Genomic DNA, 17,469 nt, shown 5'->3' on the forward strand with positions numbered 1-17,469 from the left:
AAAAAACGTTTTCTGCTAGATTTTGTGTGGAATCGCATACTAATTACATATACAAAGTTAATTATTGATTGAAGTGTCGGGTAAGAGCACCTGGCAGTGCATGATGTGTTCGAAATTGACGCAACTGCGGCTAAGTGCGAACGCGAGCAGTGAGTCGTTCCGAGAAAGCGCTTTCTCGATGACGCAAAAACGTGTAAACTCATCTGCGAACTTTACCGTGCGTAGATTCCATTCATGCAACAAGATCGGTACATTTAATTGAAGGTTATTTTAATTTTATTGTTAACTAACTGAACCTGGCCATACTTTAGCGTCTCTTATTAATGATCGGAAAAGTAAGTAGAAAGAAAATCTAAGTTCACTTAACATAGATTTTCTGAGATTTTCTATTCCCGTGGGAACATCGGGATAAAAGTTACGAAAAGATACTAAAAAAGCTGTTTCAACAACATCACCCGCGTGTATTGTGTTTTTTAATTCCTCGAGAACCGTCGGTTTGACTGGGCTTAAAATATCCTGTGGTCTTTCTTCCCCGGATGTGATGTATCTCTTTGACAATTTTTATATATATCATATCGTAGCAGAGTATGATACGAGTATGGTGCATTGAATTTTACAGACGAGGCGGTATTAAGTGCGCAAGCAGTAAGTACCTAAGTGGGCGCGATATGGAAGCCTAGATGATCAATGCAAATGCATTTTATCACACTTGTGAGGAAAATGGACTATTATTTCAAATACGTTCCAAGAAAATGACTAAACATTTTTGCTATTTATCCACTTTATGAAAGTTTTGAAGGCCGCTCTCAAAATGCGAGTTGCTGTAATGGCTGTTCAGTTTTGCGATTTTAGCCTCAAATATTATTTTATGCGGAGTCAAAAATATGCGTATAATGCAATCCGAAATACAGTGTATATTAAAAACTAAAGCTAATAACTTCGTATTTAAAATTAAAAAAATAATTTGATAAAATTTAAAATTCAATTATCATAATAAGGAAAGTACAAAATATACTTATGTTCATTTAAGGAAATGCGTACTACTGCTACACGCATAAAAGCTTTTTATTAGTATCAAAAATAGAATCTGTATTACCTGACTAAGTTAAAAATCGTATATCTTCATACATATAACTTGCAGAGAGGTACAAACTTAACTGCATCACAAATAAACACAAGTGCGATAGTGTTTGATAAAACACGCGTGTCTAATATCTTGCATTATGAGCCTTATATCCGTGTGATAAGGTCCACGTTTAAAGCATGTGTGACGAAAAGATAAATATAATACATTAAATAACTACCGCACGACTGTGCATTGAATTTATCTTTCGACAATTTATGTGTACGCTGTACTTTTTGTTAGAGTACAGTATTATATCTACTCCGTATCACCTAACAACGACTGCATCGACTATTCTAATGGTTGGTTAGAACTATTTTCTAAAATGCCAGCAAATTCCACGGTATCGACTAGCGGGCGCGACCACATTCTTGAACCGTTACATCGTCCAATACGCAGTTAGTTTACGCATAATCAGGTCACCGGCCAACCCACTGGGTGATGTAAATTGTGGCACGCGACAGATCCGCTTAGTGGACGCGTGAGGAAAATGTCATTTGAGATTTCAGCCTTCCGGCAACTGCCTTAGCTCACACCGCATGCTTGGATGCGTCCAATGAGAAGAAAGCTCGTAATGTATCTAAAATCAGAATGATTTATTACAAAAATACAATAGACCTATTTAAGTAAACATAAGTCCTTTTTTCCGTATAGTAAATATTAAGTATATGGATATGTCCATATGCTCTGGGGTGCATTTTAGCGGATATAAATATGTTATCCGTAAAGTTAGAACTGTCTTTCAGGGAATTCGAATCATAAATTCAACATGTCACTTTGATAATACCGGATTCTAAACAGTGGAACATTTGTATAAGAATTCGAAGTATGGTATAGTTTGCCTCTAAAATACATCCAGTGCGTTATAAATCTGATTGCTTACTTGAAACAGGCAAACATATTATTATATTGTTATGTATCAATGGGATGCGATTATAATAAAGCGCGTTGATTTCGCTTACAGTACCTTAATTTGTATGGGTTATAAAACTGTCTTATAATTATAATCGAAATCTTTGGGATATTAAACAGATAGTTTAAAAACAGTAAAAAGATCCGTAGATGAGGGATTTCATAGTGTGTGAGATCACACGAGTGTTTTAATGAGTCACGTGCAATTTTAAGCACTACCACTGATATCATTTTGGTCAAGCGGAAGCTGATCTCTCTGAGTCTCTATCAATACTAGTAATAAAGCTGAAGAGTTTGTGTTTTATTGTTTTCTGGTTTGAACACGCCACTCTCCGGAAGTACCTACAAGTTGGTCATGAAAGATCTCAATTCTCAAGGTTTATTGAAAATCAGTAATTTCTGATATTATACCTTTCGATAATAATTGGTGTTTTGATTGAAAACTAAAAAAGTATATATTACATGCTTAAAGAAATCGGGAGAAGGAATGTATAGAAAACTGACCAGAAGTTGTAGTTAAGCGAACCAAGTCGCTGTGTGTGATAGATATTATAAATGCGTAAATGCTTATCGCTTTGCTTGTTTGTTACATAAATGCGGCTTTACCATGGCTTTGATCTTGCCGAAATGATATTAGCACAGTTCTACAACTTGCACGTTGGAGACTGACATAGGATATTTTAATCTCGAAAAAAACGCGGGATTTAAAAATAGTACTTTGTTTCTTATCTACGTACGGTTTAAGAGCTAACCCAATCTCGACGAAAATTAACATCGTATCCTGTTGGTAAATTTTAATCCCGGGAAAACGAACGGTTTCCGAGAGTTTTTTTGGCACTAAGCAAACGCGGCTAAAGTATTGAGCAACAGCTATTCCAATTCAAAAATAAATTGACTTAATTACTTCAATAAAATTTTGAACCCCGTTTAAATGAAACCTTGGTTAACATACGCTAATGGTATCAACGGTCAGTAATTAACAGTTATCTTTATGAAACGATCGTCTAGCATATGTTTCTTCATATCGCAAAGGCCATTTACGCTCGTTCACCGTTTTCTAAGGGAAGTTGCTTCAGTTTTGTAATTAGGGCATAGATATTTTGTACATTGTTGACCGCCAGAATGTTTTTGTACTTTAAACGTATTTTAAAGGAAGTAACAAACTTAGGTTATAGCCATTACGGTGGTATATTGCTTTTTTTGATCTTTTAGCGTACTACAAATCAATATAGAATATATTAGATATACTTATATACGTATAGTTTTTTAGTTCTACTTAAAAATAATTTACTTTATTGATTAAATTGTGTGTTTGTGTATCTTTTATTTTAGAAAATATGGGCAAGGTATTAAGATTCTGAACCTACTTTTAAATATAGTCAAGGTATTTAGATAATCTACGTACTTCCTTGAGATCTCTTTCTAATTTTTTTGAAAATATTTACCACGCATTCTAAATCACGCCCTGATCGGTTAACTGGGTATTCTTATTTTCACGCATACTTACGATAAGTTAATGGGGATAGTCGGGTCTTCGAGAAAACAATATGGTGTCTTCCACAATGATGTCCTTCTTACTCCGTGTTACTTGCTTGATGCAATTTATCCGCACACTGAGGGTCGACCAACGATGGCATTCCGTTGCGCAGTCATCATTTCATCACCTTGCAATACCATTGTCTACCATTGGTCAGTGTCTTAGGTTTTCTAACGTCAGTAAGGAGCCACATTTAATCGTAACCGGTATGATTTGTTCCTCTTCTAAATCTATCGTCGCTTACCTTAAGCTACTTATTTTAATCATTCAAAGAATGACCTTCAAGTTTACCTATGAGGTCATTTGTGAGATAACATTTCAGAAAATTTTGGGTGAAAAGATGTCGAGATACTTCCTCACCTCTGAGACCTTCCGAGTTTTATGTTAGGTATAAATACTCAAACAATTGAGAAATCTTATGTTGATAAAAAATCTGCTGTGGTTTGGTCTTCTTTGGTCCTCAATTGCTTTTGAATACTTTGATAGAATAGAATTGATAGTATATGGGGCAGAGCTACTGATATAGAAACTATATTTATACTACAGAAAAGAGCAGTGCGATCGATATATAAGTAAACTTAGATCATGCGAATCCCTTCGTACCAAATTTAAAGAAATAGGTATACTTACAGTAGCCTCGCAATATATTTATAATAATATTATCTTTATTGAACAAAACATAAGTAATTATGAACAAAAAGTCGATATAAACAGTCGACTAACTAGAAACGGGCATAAATTAGTGATATCTGCATATCGTCTGAGGAAAGTACAGAAATCCTTTGTGGGGATGGGTATATGCTTTTATAACATGACACCGAAGGTAATATTAGATCTACTTTTACCTAAGTTTAAACAATATATTAAAACACCAAGAGAGTCATTAAGGGATAAATTTAAAGAAGTTAAAATAATGACGGTGCATAGTCATTACATATATGAAAATTTATCTTATGTCCATAAAAATATATCAAAATTTAAAAAGAAAATGGACTGTAACAAATTTACAACAGTTTACTAGTCTACACAAAATTGCAAATTCATTCAATTGTATATTATTTTATAACCAAATTACCAAATGAAATCTTTGAGATGTCTCTCAATATGTTCAAACGTTATATAAATCGTAAGCTTACAGAAAAATCCTATTTGATATTAAGGATTACTTAAACGATAAAAAAGTTTGGGTGTGAATTGCTCTAGCTTCATAGCTTAATATAAATTTACTGGAATATGGTGATAACAAAAAAAAATTACCCGGCTAAGTTTGTTGTGGGCTTTTAGATTTAAGTTGGCGAACGAAGTTATCACCATCCCCTTACAATTATGTAAACAAATATGTTTATACAAATTTGTTTATATAATTGTAAGGGGGCTTCATAAGTGCCTGGGATAGGCCTACATGAATAAAGAAATTTTGAATTTGAATTTGAATTGACACATTTAACAAATCGCGGTTACTACACGATTGATGAATTCCTTAACGACAAGGCTGCTTGGAAGCAGGCCACTCCACTCTCATCTCTCACAAAACACAAAAATTCTAAAGATTGTTAAACTTTAAAATGATGTTGGAAAAGAGCAATACGCTGAGTTTCTTGCCGGCTCTTCTCAGTGGAATCTGCCTTCCGAACCGGTGGTAGAGTCACTACAAACAGACTGACTTAACGTTTCTAAAGTGTGTATTAATTAGGCCTACATTTTGAATTTTGATACACTTAGCTCAGATAGTTGATTCAGAATTTTTGTAGGAACCTTAAGACAGTGTAGTCCACGGGGTCGAAAGTGCTCTCATAGAAGGTATTTATGATCAAACAATATTATTTCATGAGCCTCGAACAGTCAGAGCGAAAAATGGGAGAGTCGTGAGAATAAACAAGTTATTTAGGAATTTGTCTAAAGAAGGTACTAAAAACTGTTTCTATAAATTGGGGAAAGTAGTTTATAAGAACAAAAGTAACAAAAGTGTCCCGTATATAAGATGTAGAAATATCACATAAAATACCGCATACCATGACACGCAAAATAATTTCCTTGGCAATGTTCTGACCCCTGCTTTTGTGTTGGAATTCAACCTCATAACGAAACTTTCACTTTATACAATTTTTATGGCTATCTCGCGTATTTTAATAGTAGATGTATTCTAATAATAGATGCCTACTTAAAATATTGTTCAGTCTTTTAACATAATATCTATACTTACTATAATAAAACTGTAACTGGAAGATTTCTGTACGTTTAATATTTTTTGAAAATTTTGACCGGGGGATGCTTTATAATCGATACTGAGTCCAAAACAGATTTATAATGAATTTTTGTCTGTCTGTGTGTCTGTCCGGGCATCACGTGAAAACTACTGAACGGATTTAAATAAAATGTGATATAGTGGTAGCTGATATTCCGGGTCAACATATAGGCTACTTTTTATCCCGATAAACAATAAGCTTCTCCCGGGAAATGAGATGAAAATTTTTATCAATTTTACTTTATAGCTCCGTTAAGTTTGAACCGATTTTAATAATTATTTTTTATTTGAAAGTGTATACTATCAAGCATGTATTGTGAAATTTTAATGAAGATCTGGTAAATATTGTCGGAGATAAAGGACATAATGCATCATAGATAATAGCGAGTCGCAAGGCATCTGGGACAACGATCGAATGCATGCATACCATCCTACTTATATTATAAATGCGAAAGTTTGTGAGTATGGCTGTATGAGTGGATGGGTGTATGTATGGATGGATGGACATGTAATGGATAGATAAAGTCATCATTATTACCTACACAGAAGTCCGGGATGCTAAATGTCTAACTGTTAAGATAACCGCTTTTTGTTATAATTTGTCAATCAAAACACGGGTACAATCTTAAGATGGTGACGTTCCTATCAGATCCTTATCCAAATATATATATAGTTAAAATTGATTATGTACCTGCAAACTCCTCTTTAAATTATTCAAATTGGACCTATCGTTTAGATATTACGGCGGGTATAGTAATGCTAAAAGATATTAAATCCGATAATAACCGATTTGATGCAGACGAAGTTGCGCGAGTCAGCTAGTCTTATATAAAATAGGAATATGAATTTATACTTAAATAACTAGTTAACTGCATATCTGAACCCACCCCATAAGATAACCGGCCACCATAGTCTAAATAAAGAATTATTGAAATCAATGATGTTTTTTTTAACCTGTACCTATTTTCGTTTTTATCTATGTAAAATTGTGCTTACTTTCAGCGTTACAGTTTTAATGATGTAAGGGATGTTGCGACTGTTATATACAGATGAACAGACGAATGACGAAACAATAAGCAAACCGAATACCTACTAATTTAAAATAGTACTTTATATTTTATTTCAAGTATACTTATTTTTTTTTTATATTTAATAGTACTTTATATTTTATTTCAAGTATACTTATTTTAAGTATATATATACTTTTTATTTGAATTTAAAACGAGTGTTTTAAATTTATTATTATTTCAAGATGGAACACATTTTATCCAAAAAACGGGCATGAGGGTCGTTAACTTATTTCAAAGTCGTAATAGTTTCCCCATCCAGGAAAATATCCCTAGAATGCACAAAAAAAACACATTCCATGGGAAGGCGCAGGAAATGATAGTTACGCCTATTTCTTTATACCCTCAGAATGTATTTATATTAAATGACATTCCCCTTTAAAAATAGATAAAGTTAAGGTTCCATATTTCAGTTATTTTTACCTAAAAGCACTAGGGAAAATGCATATTAATTTATTCTATAACTCGCGACGCGTTTCCTTATAGTTTGCAGGTAAAATCTAATCTGAAAGCGAGTTTAATACAAAGACATGATAACAGTAATTTGCATAGTTTCTACAACCTCTTACGCTTGTCACCCCCTAATACCGCACTTTCCACAACGTGCGCACTTTCCCCAAGCATACGAGTATGACTTAGAAAAGCACCGGAGTAATGGCGTCACAAATTAAGGCTAAAGGTAAAATTAATATTATATTCTTAGCTTCTCTGGCATATAAGCGATAAGGCCGACTATTGTATATCACTTCTTTGTGTAGTTTGGTTTTGTTATTAAAATTTCTAGCTTTTTTTTGTTGTACTAATAATTAAGTGTAAAACACATAAAAATAGGAATGGACAAGTTGATAACAACAACATGATAGAACAAAGACAATCGCATTGCAATCATAACATAAACTTTTAAATACAAAAATATAGGTTATTAAAAGTGGTTAAAAACCTTAAATACCTACTTACCTAATTAACACTTTAAACTTAAATTTAGTTTAGCTTAGAGATTTCGTAGTAGGTAACAGCCCTTCAGTCTAAGTAAGTAGTCTGAATATTTTACGGTAATTATCATTGAACACCAAATACTCATTTTAATTAAAGAATAATAAAAAGATCTATTTCTAAGTGTCGTGCAGTATAAATGGGCTGGATGACCTTTTTATTACAATTTGTTTACTAAAATATTACGATGCTTGAAAGTGACATTCTCTTAATAAATTAATACAGTAGGTACGAGCTTTACGTCGTAGGATCTACATCAGATGATAGAATAGATAAGACCAACTTAACCATTTCCTACATTAAAATACAAGCAAAATAGTTTCAGATTATCACATATCTTGTAAAACGGCCGAATTGATAAAATTGTCGTTCTTTATATTGGTTGAAAACTAACAAACGTCACCTGGAGTCGGAAATAGGGGGGCCGGGGACTTCCGTTTAATATGTGACAGCTGTTCCTATGAAGCCCAAGTGAATACGAAGGTTGCTATAAAGTAGTCTACACACTAAAGCCGTCGCCCAGAAAGTATGTAAGCATTAATGTTGGCGAATAGTCGGCGCCTTTATGTGTAACTCCTTTAGAACAATACTTAAGACTATTTTTAGTGGCAAATTTCAAGGTAAGTGCATACCTAAATTTACTGGATAATATATTTTAATGTTACTAGCAATAAAAGACTTCTTACACTTTTACTAAAATTAAACTTTTCAACTAAACTCTGTTTTTATAACAACATTTTGAAAACAGTACAGACTAAATATTTCAATTACTTTTATTTTCCCTATACACAATCATTAGAATTTAAGGAGAACCGCCTTCATCCGACAGTCAACGACGAATTTTTTTTCGGTTCGTAGAAAATTAAACATAATTCCGATATTGCAGCGTACAGAAAGTCGGTAAAAACAAATCCCTTTCATTCGAGCTGATACGATTGTGGGTGGAAAATGGAACAATTGAAAATGTACAGGTTAACCGCATAGGTAGTGCTACTGATAGCAGCAGCAAGTCTAACGGAAGTCAGCGGCTTGCACTTGCTAGGAGGAAAATTAAATGTACGTTCGGACGTATGCGTTGGATCGATCACAAAATCTGTGATCATAGTTTGTGATATTATCGCCCCTATTATTATCAAACCTTTCTTATTAGCATCCGCATAAGAAGCCCGCTAAATGCTTTTTTAATCTAAGATCTACGTAGTGGGTATCTATAGGCTGAATGCCACCCCTCTTGCCTTGAAAAGCACGCCATTCGAGCCATCGATTCCGTTTATCATCTCTGATAATAATTGTTAAAGCCCTCCAAGCCACATCCAGGTTGAATGTTTCAAACTTTGTTTCCTCCTCCTGGCGTTTTTAGTTTTATCTGGTGTTACAGATTAATGTACTCTTATTATTTATCTTGAGGTGTACATACATAGGTGTAGAGAGAGGTGGAGTCGAGAGGTGTATATATTGACCGCTTTTCAATCACAACTGGTTTATATAAAACGCTGCTATTAATTATTATTTTAAGAATAATATTCGTAATATTATTTGTATACCTATTACTATTATATACCTACCTATTATCTGTTATTGTTTATTATGTCGTAGGTACTAATAAGTATAGTTGGCTAGGTAGGCCTGTACTATTTTTGCAAGATAATTACCTACTCATTATATTGACGTCAATATATTGACGTACTAAATATAATTAAATACAACTAATACTTCTCCTGAAGTACCGATACATTCAAGGCCTGATTGTTGTAAGTTTCTACGTAGTAGGTACTATATTCATAATAAAATCCTTACATACCTAAAAGATTAAATTCTTAATGAACTTTGTATCGAGGGTATTTTCATAAAATAGCATTAAATTGGACCGTTTTTACAATTAAATCGAAGCTGAACTACAACAAACGAATTCCAAATATTTTACAGGTCTCTCAATTTTTATGGCTCAGTTAGGTTTTAAAAGTTTAATAATTCAGGTAGGTTCTTACCTACATATCCAATTATGAGTGAAAGTGTTCCAAATTAATCCAAGAATTGTTAGTGATTGTACAAATACACTTATACGAGTAGAAGTACGGATTAGCAAAAATAAGTGGAGAGATAAATAAATAAACGAATAAAAAATCACAACTGCAAAGTGAAACGTTGAAAGAAATTAGCTATTCGACAGAAGATCGATCTGAAAGTGGTCCAAACCACGCGGCTAAGTTTTCTTATCCTACCTTATAGTTGGTATGTATTTAAAAATTGACAAACCTTGCAGAATAGCAGTGATAACACAAAAGTAAATGAGATCCATGATAAAGTTCACAAGAAAAATTCGTTAAGAGGCACTCACGACGGTTTTTCGTTACGGTGCGCGACCATGGTGCGTTCAAAATTCACGGCGGTTGGAGATGTACTGAATGGTGAACGGGTGCGATGGCGACAGGTGCGCCGGCGCATCGCAGGTACCTCTTTAATCTGTGGCAGGTACTATACAAGCGACGCTCCGCAACACGCAAACTCGGAGCTTTCGCGTGTCGAATAAATTTCTCGAACTCCAGGGTACGGTTTACGTGTTTTGATTTGGAATGCTGGTCTCCGCACTCGTTTATTAGGTTAGTAGGTTCTGTTGGTATTTGCATATTAATGTAATGTGTAAAATATAATAATATATTATACTTGTATTGGTAACGTAGGTAGACTAAGAGTATAACTTATGGTTGAGCTTTGTAAATTTATTGATCTCTTTCTTTAAGAAAAAACTTGCCTCAGGAATAAATATGCCAAATTTCCTAAACAGTCAATGGTAAATTTAATCGTCAATAAATTATGGCTCTTGGTTTTATACTTGATACAAAAAATTGAGCATTTCAATAAATTATAAAAAAAGAAATATAATTTAAAAACATTAATAATAAAACTTTATAGAAGCAACAGCGCGTTGATGTCTTTTATATCGCAGAATACAATATTCTTAAATATGAGCGTTTTGTTTTTTTAGTTTATTTAATATATATTTAAACATTTAGTTTAATTATAAAAATAACTTATATTTATTGGTTGCAGTGTATTGAAGGCCTAAACTTTAAAAATAGTGTAAGGAATATCAAAATAACCAACTAACAATTCCTTCCATTCTAAGCTTCCTATCATTTCGAAGCTTTAAAAAAAGTAATTGATCGTGCTTTGTAAATTTTTATTCAAACATTAATATATGTATTAAAATGTAAAGCTACCTAAGTAAGCATACAATAAGATTTTAAACGTAGTCCACAGGTATTAAGATCATTTCATATTAAATAATCTACATATTTTTTGACAAATATATAATGATATATTTGTCACAACATAAGTATTAAATAGTTGGTACCCTTTACTTCGTTCGCTCAGAATACCTTATTATAAATATACTATTCTGTCTCTTAGTTCTATTCTGAACTTTCTCAAGATAAACATTATAGAATTTACTCTAAACACATTTCAAAATAAAAACATCTATAGATTTAAAAAAAAAATCCTGGGCTAAAAAGAATGCAATGACGTTAGTCTATTTTGTGGTTATGATCCACTACGGATCACAAGGTCCTAGATTAAGTAAGGTATTACGTTTTCTGTTAAAAGAATTTTCCGTACCAGCCCAGAGTAAGGAAACTGGCGGTGTAAACCCCCGTGCGTCAAAGAGCACGTTAAGCAGGTGGTTCCGGTTATTATCATTAACTTGTAATAATAGTCGTTAATACCCAACATTTGACGCTTTGAACCCAGCAGTTGATTCCTTATGAAATATACTTATGTAGTATGTAGGTACCCTTTAACCGTATTTCGTAATTCCGTTACACGTTGTATAAATATTCTTCACCTTCTTGGTACATGAAATCCAGTGACCATTTATAAAGTAAACAGCTCATTATTATGGATATAATATCTTTTATTTATAAAAACAACGTATATCTTTCAATAGTGTGGAGTCTCCTGCGGTAATTTAAACTGTTTTACAGGAGGCAGTGTCTTCGCTATGTAGATGAACCTAACTTATATTTGACAAATTGTGGCAATTTTTTTATTTTTGCGCAATGTTCCACCAAAGAAAAGGAATGTAATACTATTCTTTATTAGAGCAACTCAGAGCCAATTTCCAGTTCATACACTATTGTTATACTTACAGACTTAATTTCAATATACCTAACACTAATCAGGGTAAACAGTACTTCTCAGGAAAAAAGAAATGAAATAGTGCAAAATTACATTTTTACATTATTATTAAAATTGCTTAAATATTTCATTTCATTAAATATTTCAACTTGAATAAATTACTTAACTTACTTACTTATCCAAGCTATTTTGGTCAAAGATTATATTTTACTTATGTGCGTCCTGAATTTAAGATATTTAAAATATCACTTGCTGTGATTTAAGATATTTAAAATATCACTTGCGTTCTTAAAGATGGCTGAAGTCTGTAAAATCTGCAATTCGCCAGCATGTTGGACTTTAGTCTAAACCCTTCTCATTCTGACAGGAAAGCTGACAATTGCTTGATCATGATTTTATTCCATCAGATAATTATGAAATAATGAATAATTATTCGTCTTTATTAGTCTTCGCAAACATTCTCTCCTCTACTCATACCTCTACTTGATACGCCTAGAGGAGCGCAACAACAAAATTATTTCTAAACATGTTCACTATATCTGTATGATTTTTGCAGCTTGCGGTGGTCTGATCTGATGTAGGCCAGGCAAAACATTTAATTTATTTTAAAACTTCTCAAATAGGCATCATTTTTAGGCAGATTAACTGCTTCTGGAAACTATCTGACTACTTCGCATTTCATCCCAAATAATACCGAAATGTGATTTACTGTACAAAGCCAAAACAAGCCGCATATTCTTGTTGAGCATCTATGTGCATCTATTATGATACTTTAATCCTTTTTCAAACATTTAAACTCATTCATGTGATACACACAGCTGCATCTCATAGTAAAATGTGATTTGATCTGCACGTCAACAAACACGAGTTTTGTAGATAAAATGTTTACACTTTAGGTCATATGAGCATGGAGTAAGCAAATATATATAAATCTATAACAAGATATTTATGTCCAGGAAAAATGTCTGAAATAATAACGAACCCGAAAGGCTCTAACAAAATAAACATATAGGTACATATTATATGTATATGTTAAACATTCCAACGCGTTTCCTCTACCGCGCGTCGTCGGGTGGACGATACGTTGTCAAGTACCTAATGCATTAGTTTCCATAATGGACCCTCAAAAGGAGCGTCACGGATAATCTCTTATGGTGCGACCCAATTTTATTGAACCTAATGTCGTGAACTCTATTGTTGGACGACACCTACCATATTCGAATGCATCATTTGAAATGGATTTAGTCACCTAATAGGCACCTATCACGACGACTTTCGGTGGATCGGAATGCGGGAACCACTTTCCATTATCCATTCCTAGATGACTTTGCTTAGTAGGTAGGTATCTACTGTTTACCTAAGTTTTATATACCTACTTACTTGGCCATCCTCAAGTACTTATCACAATATGTTTGTTTCTTTGTCCTTCAATCACGCCCTAAGTAACAAATCAACTTTACTTCTGGCAATGAGCAATAATTGAAAGCACGTAGATTAACATAGGCTTATACATTTTACACCAGGAAACAAACGGTTACTACGAGATTTGTAAAAAAAGCCGAAAAGAATACAGACGTTGGCTGCAGCTAAGGTAAATAAAGTGTGCTTAATTTTTTTTTGCAAATTTTACTGAAGGTTTAATAATAAGTAGGTACCTATCTTGAATAAGATTCTTCTGAACATAGCCTTTTATCCGTGTACCTATTTATATTTGGAAAATAAAGATATACAAGCCATAAGAACTCACGGGACAGCCGCTTAGAAAAATTGAGTTACCATTTTTGTTGTTTACGGATTACAAATTGCAGCAATTATGCTTGTGTCACCTTGAATCTACTTTAGAATGAAAAAAAAAAAATCTAGTAAAGCCCTCTCTTAACATACCATATTCGGCTTAGTAAAATGACCTTTATTTCCAGGGACATGGAATAATTAAAGACTTCATAGAATTATATGAGTTTATATGTTAAACATTTATCATAATAAAAACAGTATTAAAAAAATATTTAGGTACTATATTTTGATTATATTGGCATTGCGGATTGCCTGCTATAAAATGTGTCCTCTAGCTGCCGCCACTGTGTCCTTTTGTGCGCCAGTTTAGTCCGAAGCCACGGTTTCATTTACTTCATCTTTTCGTTCTTCTTCTGCTTCTTGTTTCATCTCGCGGATAACAGTTTGTGACTATTTTGCTACACTTTTCTTGACGACCTTGATCTGAATTGAATACAGACCTTGATCTCCATTTTTGTGCCTCTTCCCTGATTTTGGAATGTCTATTACTTTGGCATAAAGATATCTAGATTGTACAGGCTTACAGCTGCTCTAGCTGAAGCTTTTTAATAATTGCCTACTCCTGCCTTTAAATATAAATATAGGTATATTTATATTAAGACAATACACACAGCGCTATCTATCCCTAAACTAAGCGTAGCTTGTGCAATGGGTACGTACTGAGAGGACTGATGAATATTTTTATGAATAATATACATAAAGACATAAAATATACAGACAAACACCCAGACACTGAAAAAAATTCATGTTCATCACACAAACATTTCCCAGTTGAGGGAATCGAACCCACGGCCTTGGACTCAGAAAGCAGTGTCCCAGCCCATCGCGCCAATCGACAGTCAATTAACGCAACATGAGCTATTCGGTACACCAATTGGCATGGGCATCCATCGTCAAGAAATTATATTATTATTAGCGGGTCTCCTCCTTTTTGAAGGCGTCCCAAGTCAATTATACAAGAAACATTATGTGCGCCGTTTTAAATACGTTTGATACGTACAAAGGGACTCCCTTTACCACAAACTGACTTATTTTATTGCACTACAAGTAAGACAAGGCTAACTTGTAGTGGAGAACAACGGAACCTTAAAAAGCCTAGTACAACGTGAAGGAAAGCCCCATCTAAGAAGCCCATAGACTCTTCTTCTTCTTCTTTGGGTTAATGGCTGTCCCATAGATTCACCCATAGGTAATTATTTAAAAAAAAAAACTAACAGTAATTGTCAGTGTAAGTTGACATTGACATTCTGATGAAGGGCTATCAGTCAATGTCACCCACATTAACTGACTGATAAGTGATAGCCAAGGGGTTCGGCGGGAAACTTCGTACATGGCGGACGCGGTTTTTTCAAATTTTTCTTTGATTTTATTGTAAACTCGTCTTGAAAAGGATTTGGTGTTGTTTATATTGAACTGTAACTTGGCCTGTCAATTTGTGCACACGTGTTAGTGAGATTCCGGTGTAATTTCGGTGTTTTATGTGAATTTACACAGCAGCAGAAATAGTTGTCATTGGTGATATTCGTATAAATCTAACCGTATTTGGTGTTGGTTAAATATTTATTATGTGTCTGTAGTTATAGTGTTTCCAGTAAAATGGATCTAGATACACCTCCTGAGCCGCCCGACCCGGGGGCATCAGCCTCGTCTCGCAAACGACAAGGAGAGGATACCAACGTATATGCGGCCAAAAAAACTATAACTAATCCTACTCAGGTAAACCCATCCGTTCAAAGCCTTTACATACATCCTTCCTTCACCGAAGGCGCCAAGTCATACTCTGACGATGATAATGGGCCTTTTATCGTCCAAGTCTCACGGGAAGTGGAGGACCCATCCTCTGGAGCGTCATTACGGGCTATAAATTTCGGTCAATTCTTGCACAAACACAAAATTGGTTCAATTATCCACGACGGCGTCAAAAATATAGGCCGCAACAAAATTACTGTAGAGTTTACTTCTGCCCAAGCTGCCAACAACTTTCTGGTTAGTCCAGTTTTGAAGTTATGCAAATATAGAGCTATAATTCCCACATACAACATAACCAGAATGGGGCTGGTGAAAGGAGTTCCCGTGGACTGGTCGATGGACGAGCTTGTTGATTCGCTAGAGCTCCCGCCTGGCTGTGGTGAGGTTCTGAAATCAAGGCGACTGAATAGAAAATCTGTCACAGAGGGTGTCATCACTTGGGTGCCTACCCAATCTGTTGTCCTAACCTTCAGGGGGCAAATGCTTCCTGCTAAGGTATATTCATACCACACCTCACTGCCAGTTGAAACATATAAACTTCCAACAATACAGTGCCAGAACTGCTGCCGTTTTGGCCACATTAAAACAATCTGCAGATCTAAGCCCAGATGCTACAGATGTGCTCAGCCCCATACAGGTGACTCATGTTTGGTCATCAAGGAATTATCTACATGTTTACACTGCTCTGGTAGTCATTTTGCTACTGATAAAGACTGCCCAGAATTCTCCAGGCAGCAATCTATTAAAATGGTCATGTCTCAGAATAATAAATCTTACATTGAAGCATCATCTCAGTTTCCTCCTGTCCGCAGGTCCTATGCTGAGATAACAAAAGAAATGTTTACTCCTACTAATGTAACTTCCACCAAAACCTCCTACCGGCAAACAGTTTTCCGCTCTCCTCGTCCCCGAGCTCCTCTAGCAAAGGGCTACGATAAAAAAGCTGTTCAGACTATTGTCGGTGATTACTCCTCATCCCTTCCTAATGGATGCGCTCTCAACAACAATGTTGAGAACCCTCCCTCCCAAGGTAAAATGCTTGAGTTTATCTCCGAATTTCTACTTAGTATTGTCGCTCCATGTAGTGAAATTCCCTTACCGCCCAACGTTGCCAAAAACTTAAGCCAACTTTTTAAACTACTACAAAATGGGCCCAATAACCCTGCTACAGTGGAACTGTAAAAGTTTACGTCCCAAGAAACATGAGTTAATCTCTCTGATTAACCTTCATAATCCCACCATTCTTGCCATCTCGGAGACATGGTTGAGGCCTGGTTCACGATTACGGGTGCCGGGCTTCTCCTGTTTGAGGGATGACAGGAGTGATGGGTATGCAGGCAGTGCTGTATTTCTACGGCACTCCCTCCCCTACACCCAAATCGCTCTTCCTTCCCACAGTCAACAGATCAATGCTGTTGCTGTCCGTACCCTAGACATATCTTTTGTATCTCTGTATATTCCTCATCCCTCATCTTCTATTATTCCCGAATTACAAGCAATCTTGTCGTCCCTTCCCAGCCCTATCATAGCCATGGGTGATTTTAACACCCACCACACGATGTGGGGGTGCCATGCTAGTGACGGGTTTTCTCCATTGCTGATTGATTTACTTGATGATGTCAGTCTTTGCATCCTCAATGACGGTTCTCCTACTCGAAGGGTATACCCCAATCAGAACCCTAAATCAGCGGTTGATCTCACCCTATGTTCGGCTAACCTAGCATCGCGCCTGACTTGGAACGTGCTACAGTCAACCTGTGGCAGTGATCATTTTCCTATAATTGTTACATTAAATAATAAATCCTTACCTACCCCTAACTATGATCCCCTTTTAAAGTATAAACTTAAAAAAGCAAATTGGGAAGATTATGCCCTATCCGTTGATTGCATTGTAGACACTCTGCCCGATTTG

General features: G+C 35.0%; 2 protein-coding genes across 3 annotated transcripts in view; one reads left to right on the forward strand and one right to left on the reverse strand.

Moving 5' to 3' along the window:
* The window catches only part of LOC120636148 (CUB and sushi domain-containing protein 3), a 45,445-nt gene extending 35,132 nt beyond the window's left edge, over positions 1 to 10,313 (reverse strand). For both annotated transcript variants that reach the window (XM_039907465.1, XM_039907464.1), the window contains exon 1: positions 10,134 to 10,313. In XM_039907465.1, the coding sequence (XP_039763399.1) occupies positions 10,134 to 10,176 (43 nt within the window). In that variant the 5' untranslated portion in view covers positions 10,177 to 10,313. The remainder of the gene's footprint in view (positions 1 to 10,133) is intronic.
* Positions 10,314 to 10,377: 64 nt separating this feature from the next.
* LOC120636393 (SET and MYND domain-containing protein 4-like) overlaps positions 10,378 to 17,469 on the forward strand; it is a 28,091-nt gene continuing 20,999 nt past the window's right edge. The window contains exon 1 of the mRNA XM_039907855.1: positions 10,378 to 10,477. The gene's annotated coding sequence lies outside the window, so the exon portion shown is untranslated. The remainder of the gene's footprint in view (positions 10,478 to 17,469) is intronic.

The sequence above is a fragment of the Pararge aegeria genome, chromosome Z (genome assembly GCF_905163445.1).
Source record: "Pararge aegeria chromosome Z, ilParAegt1.1, whole genome shotgun sequence".
NCBI lineage: Eukaryota > Metazoa > Arthropoda > Insecta > Lepidoptera > Nymphalidae > Pararge > Pararge aegeria.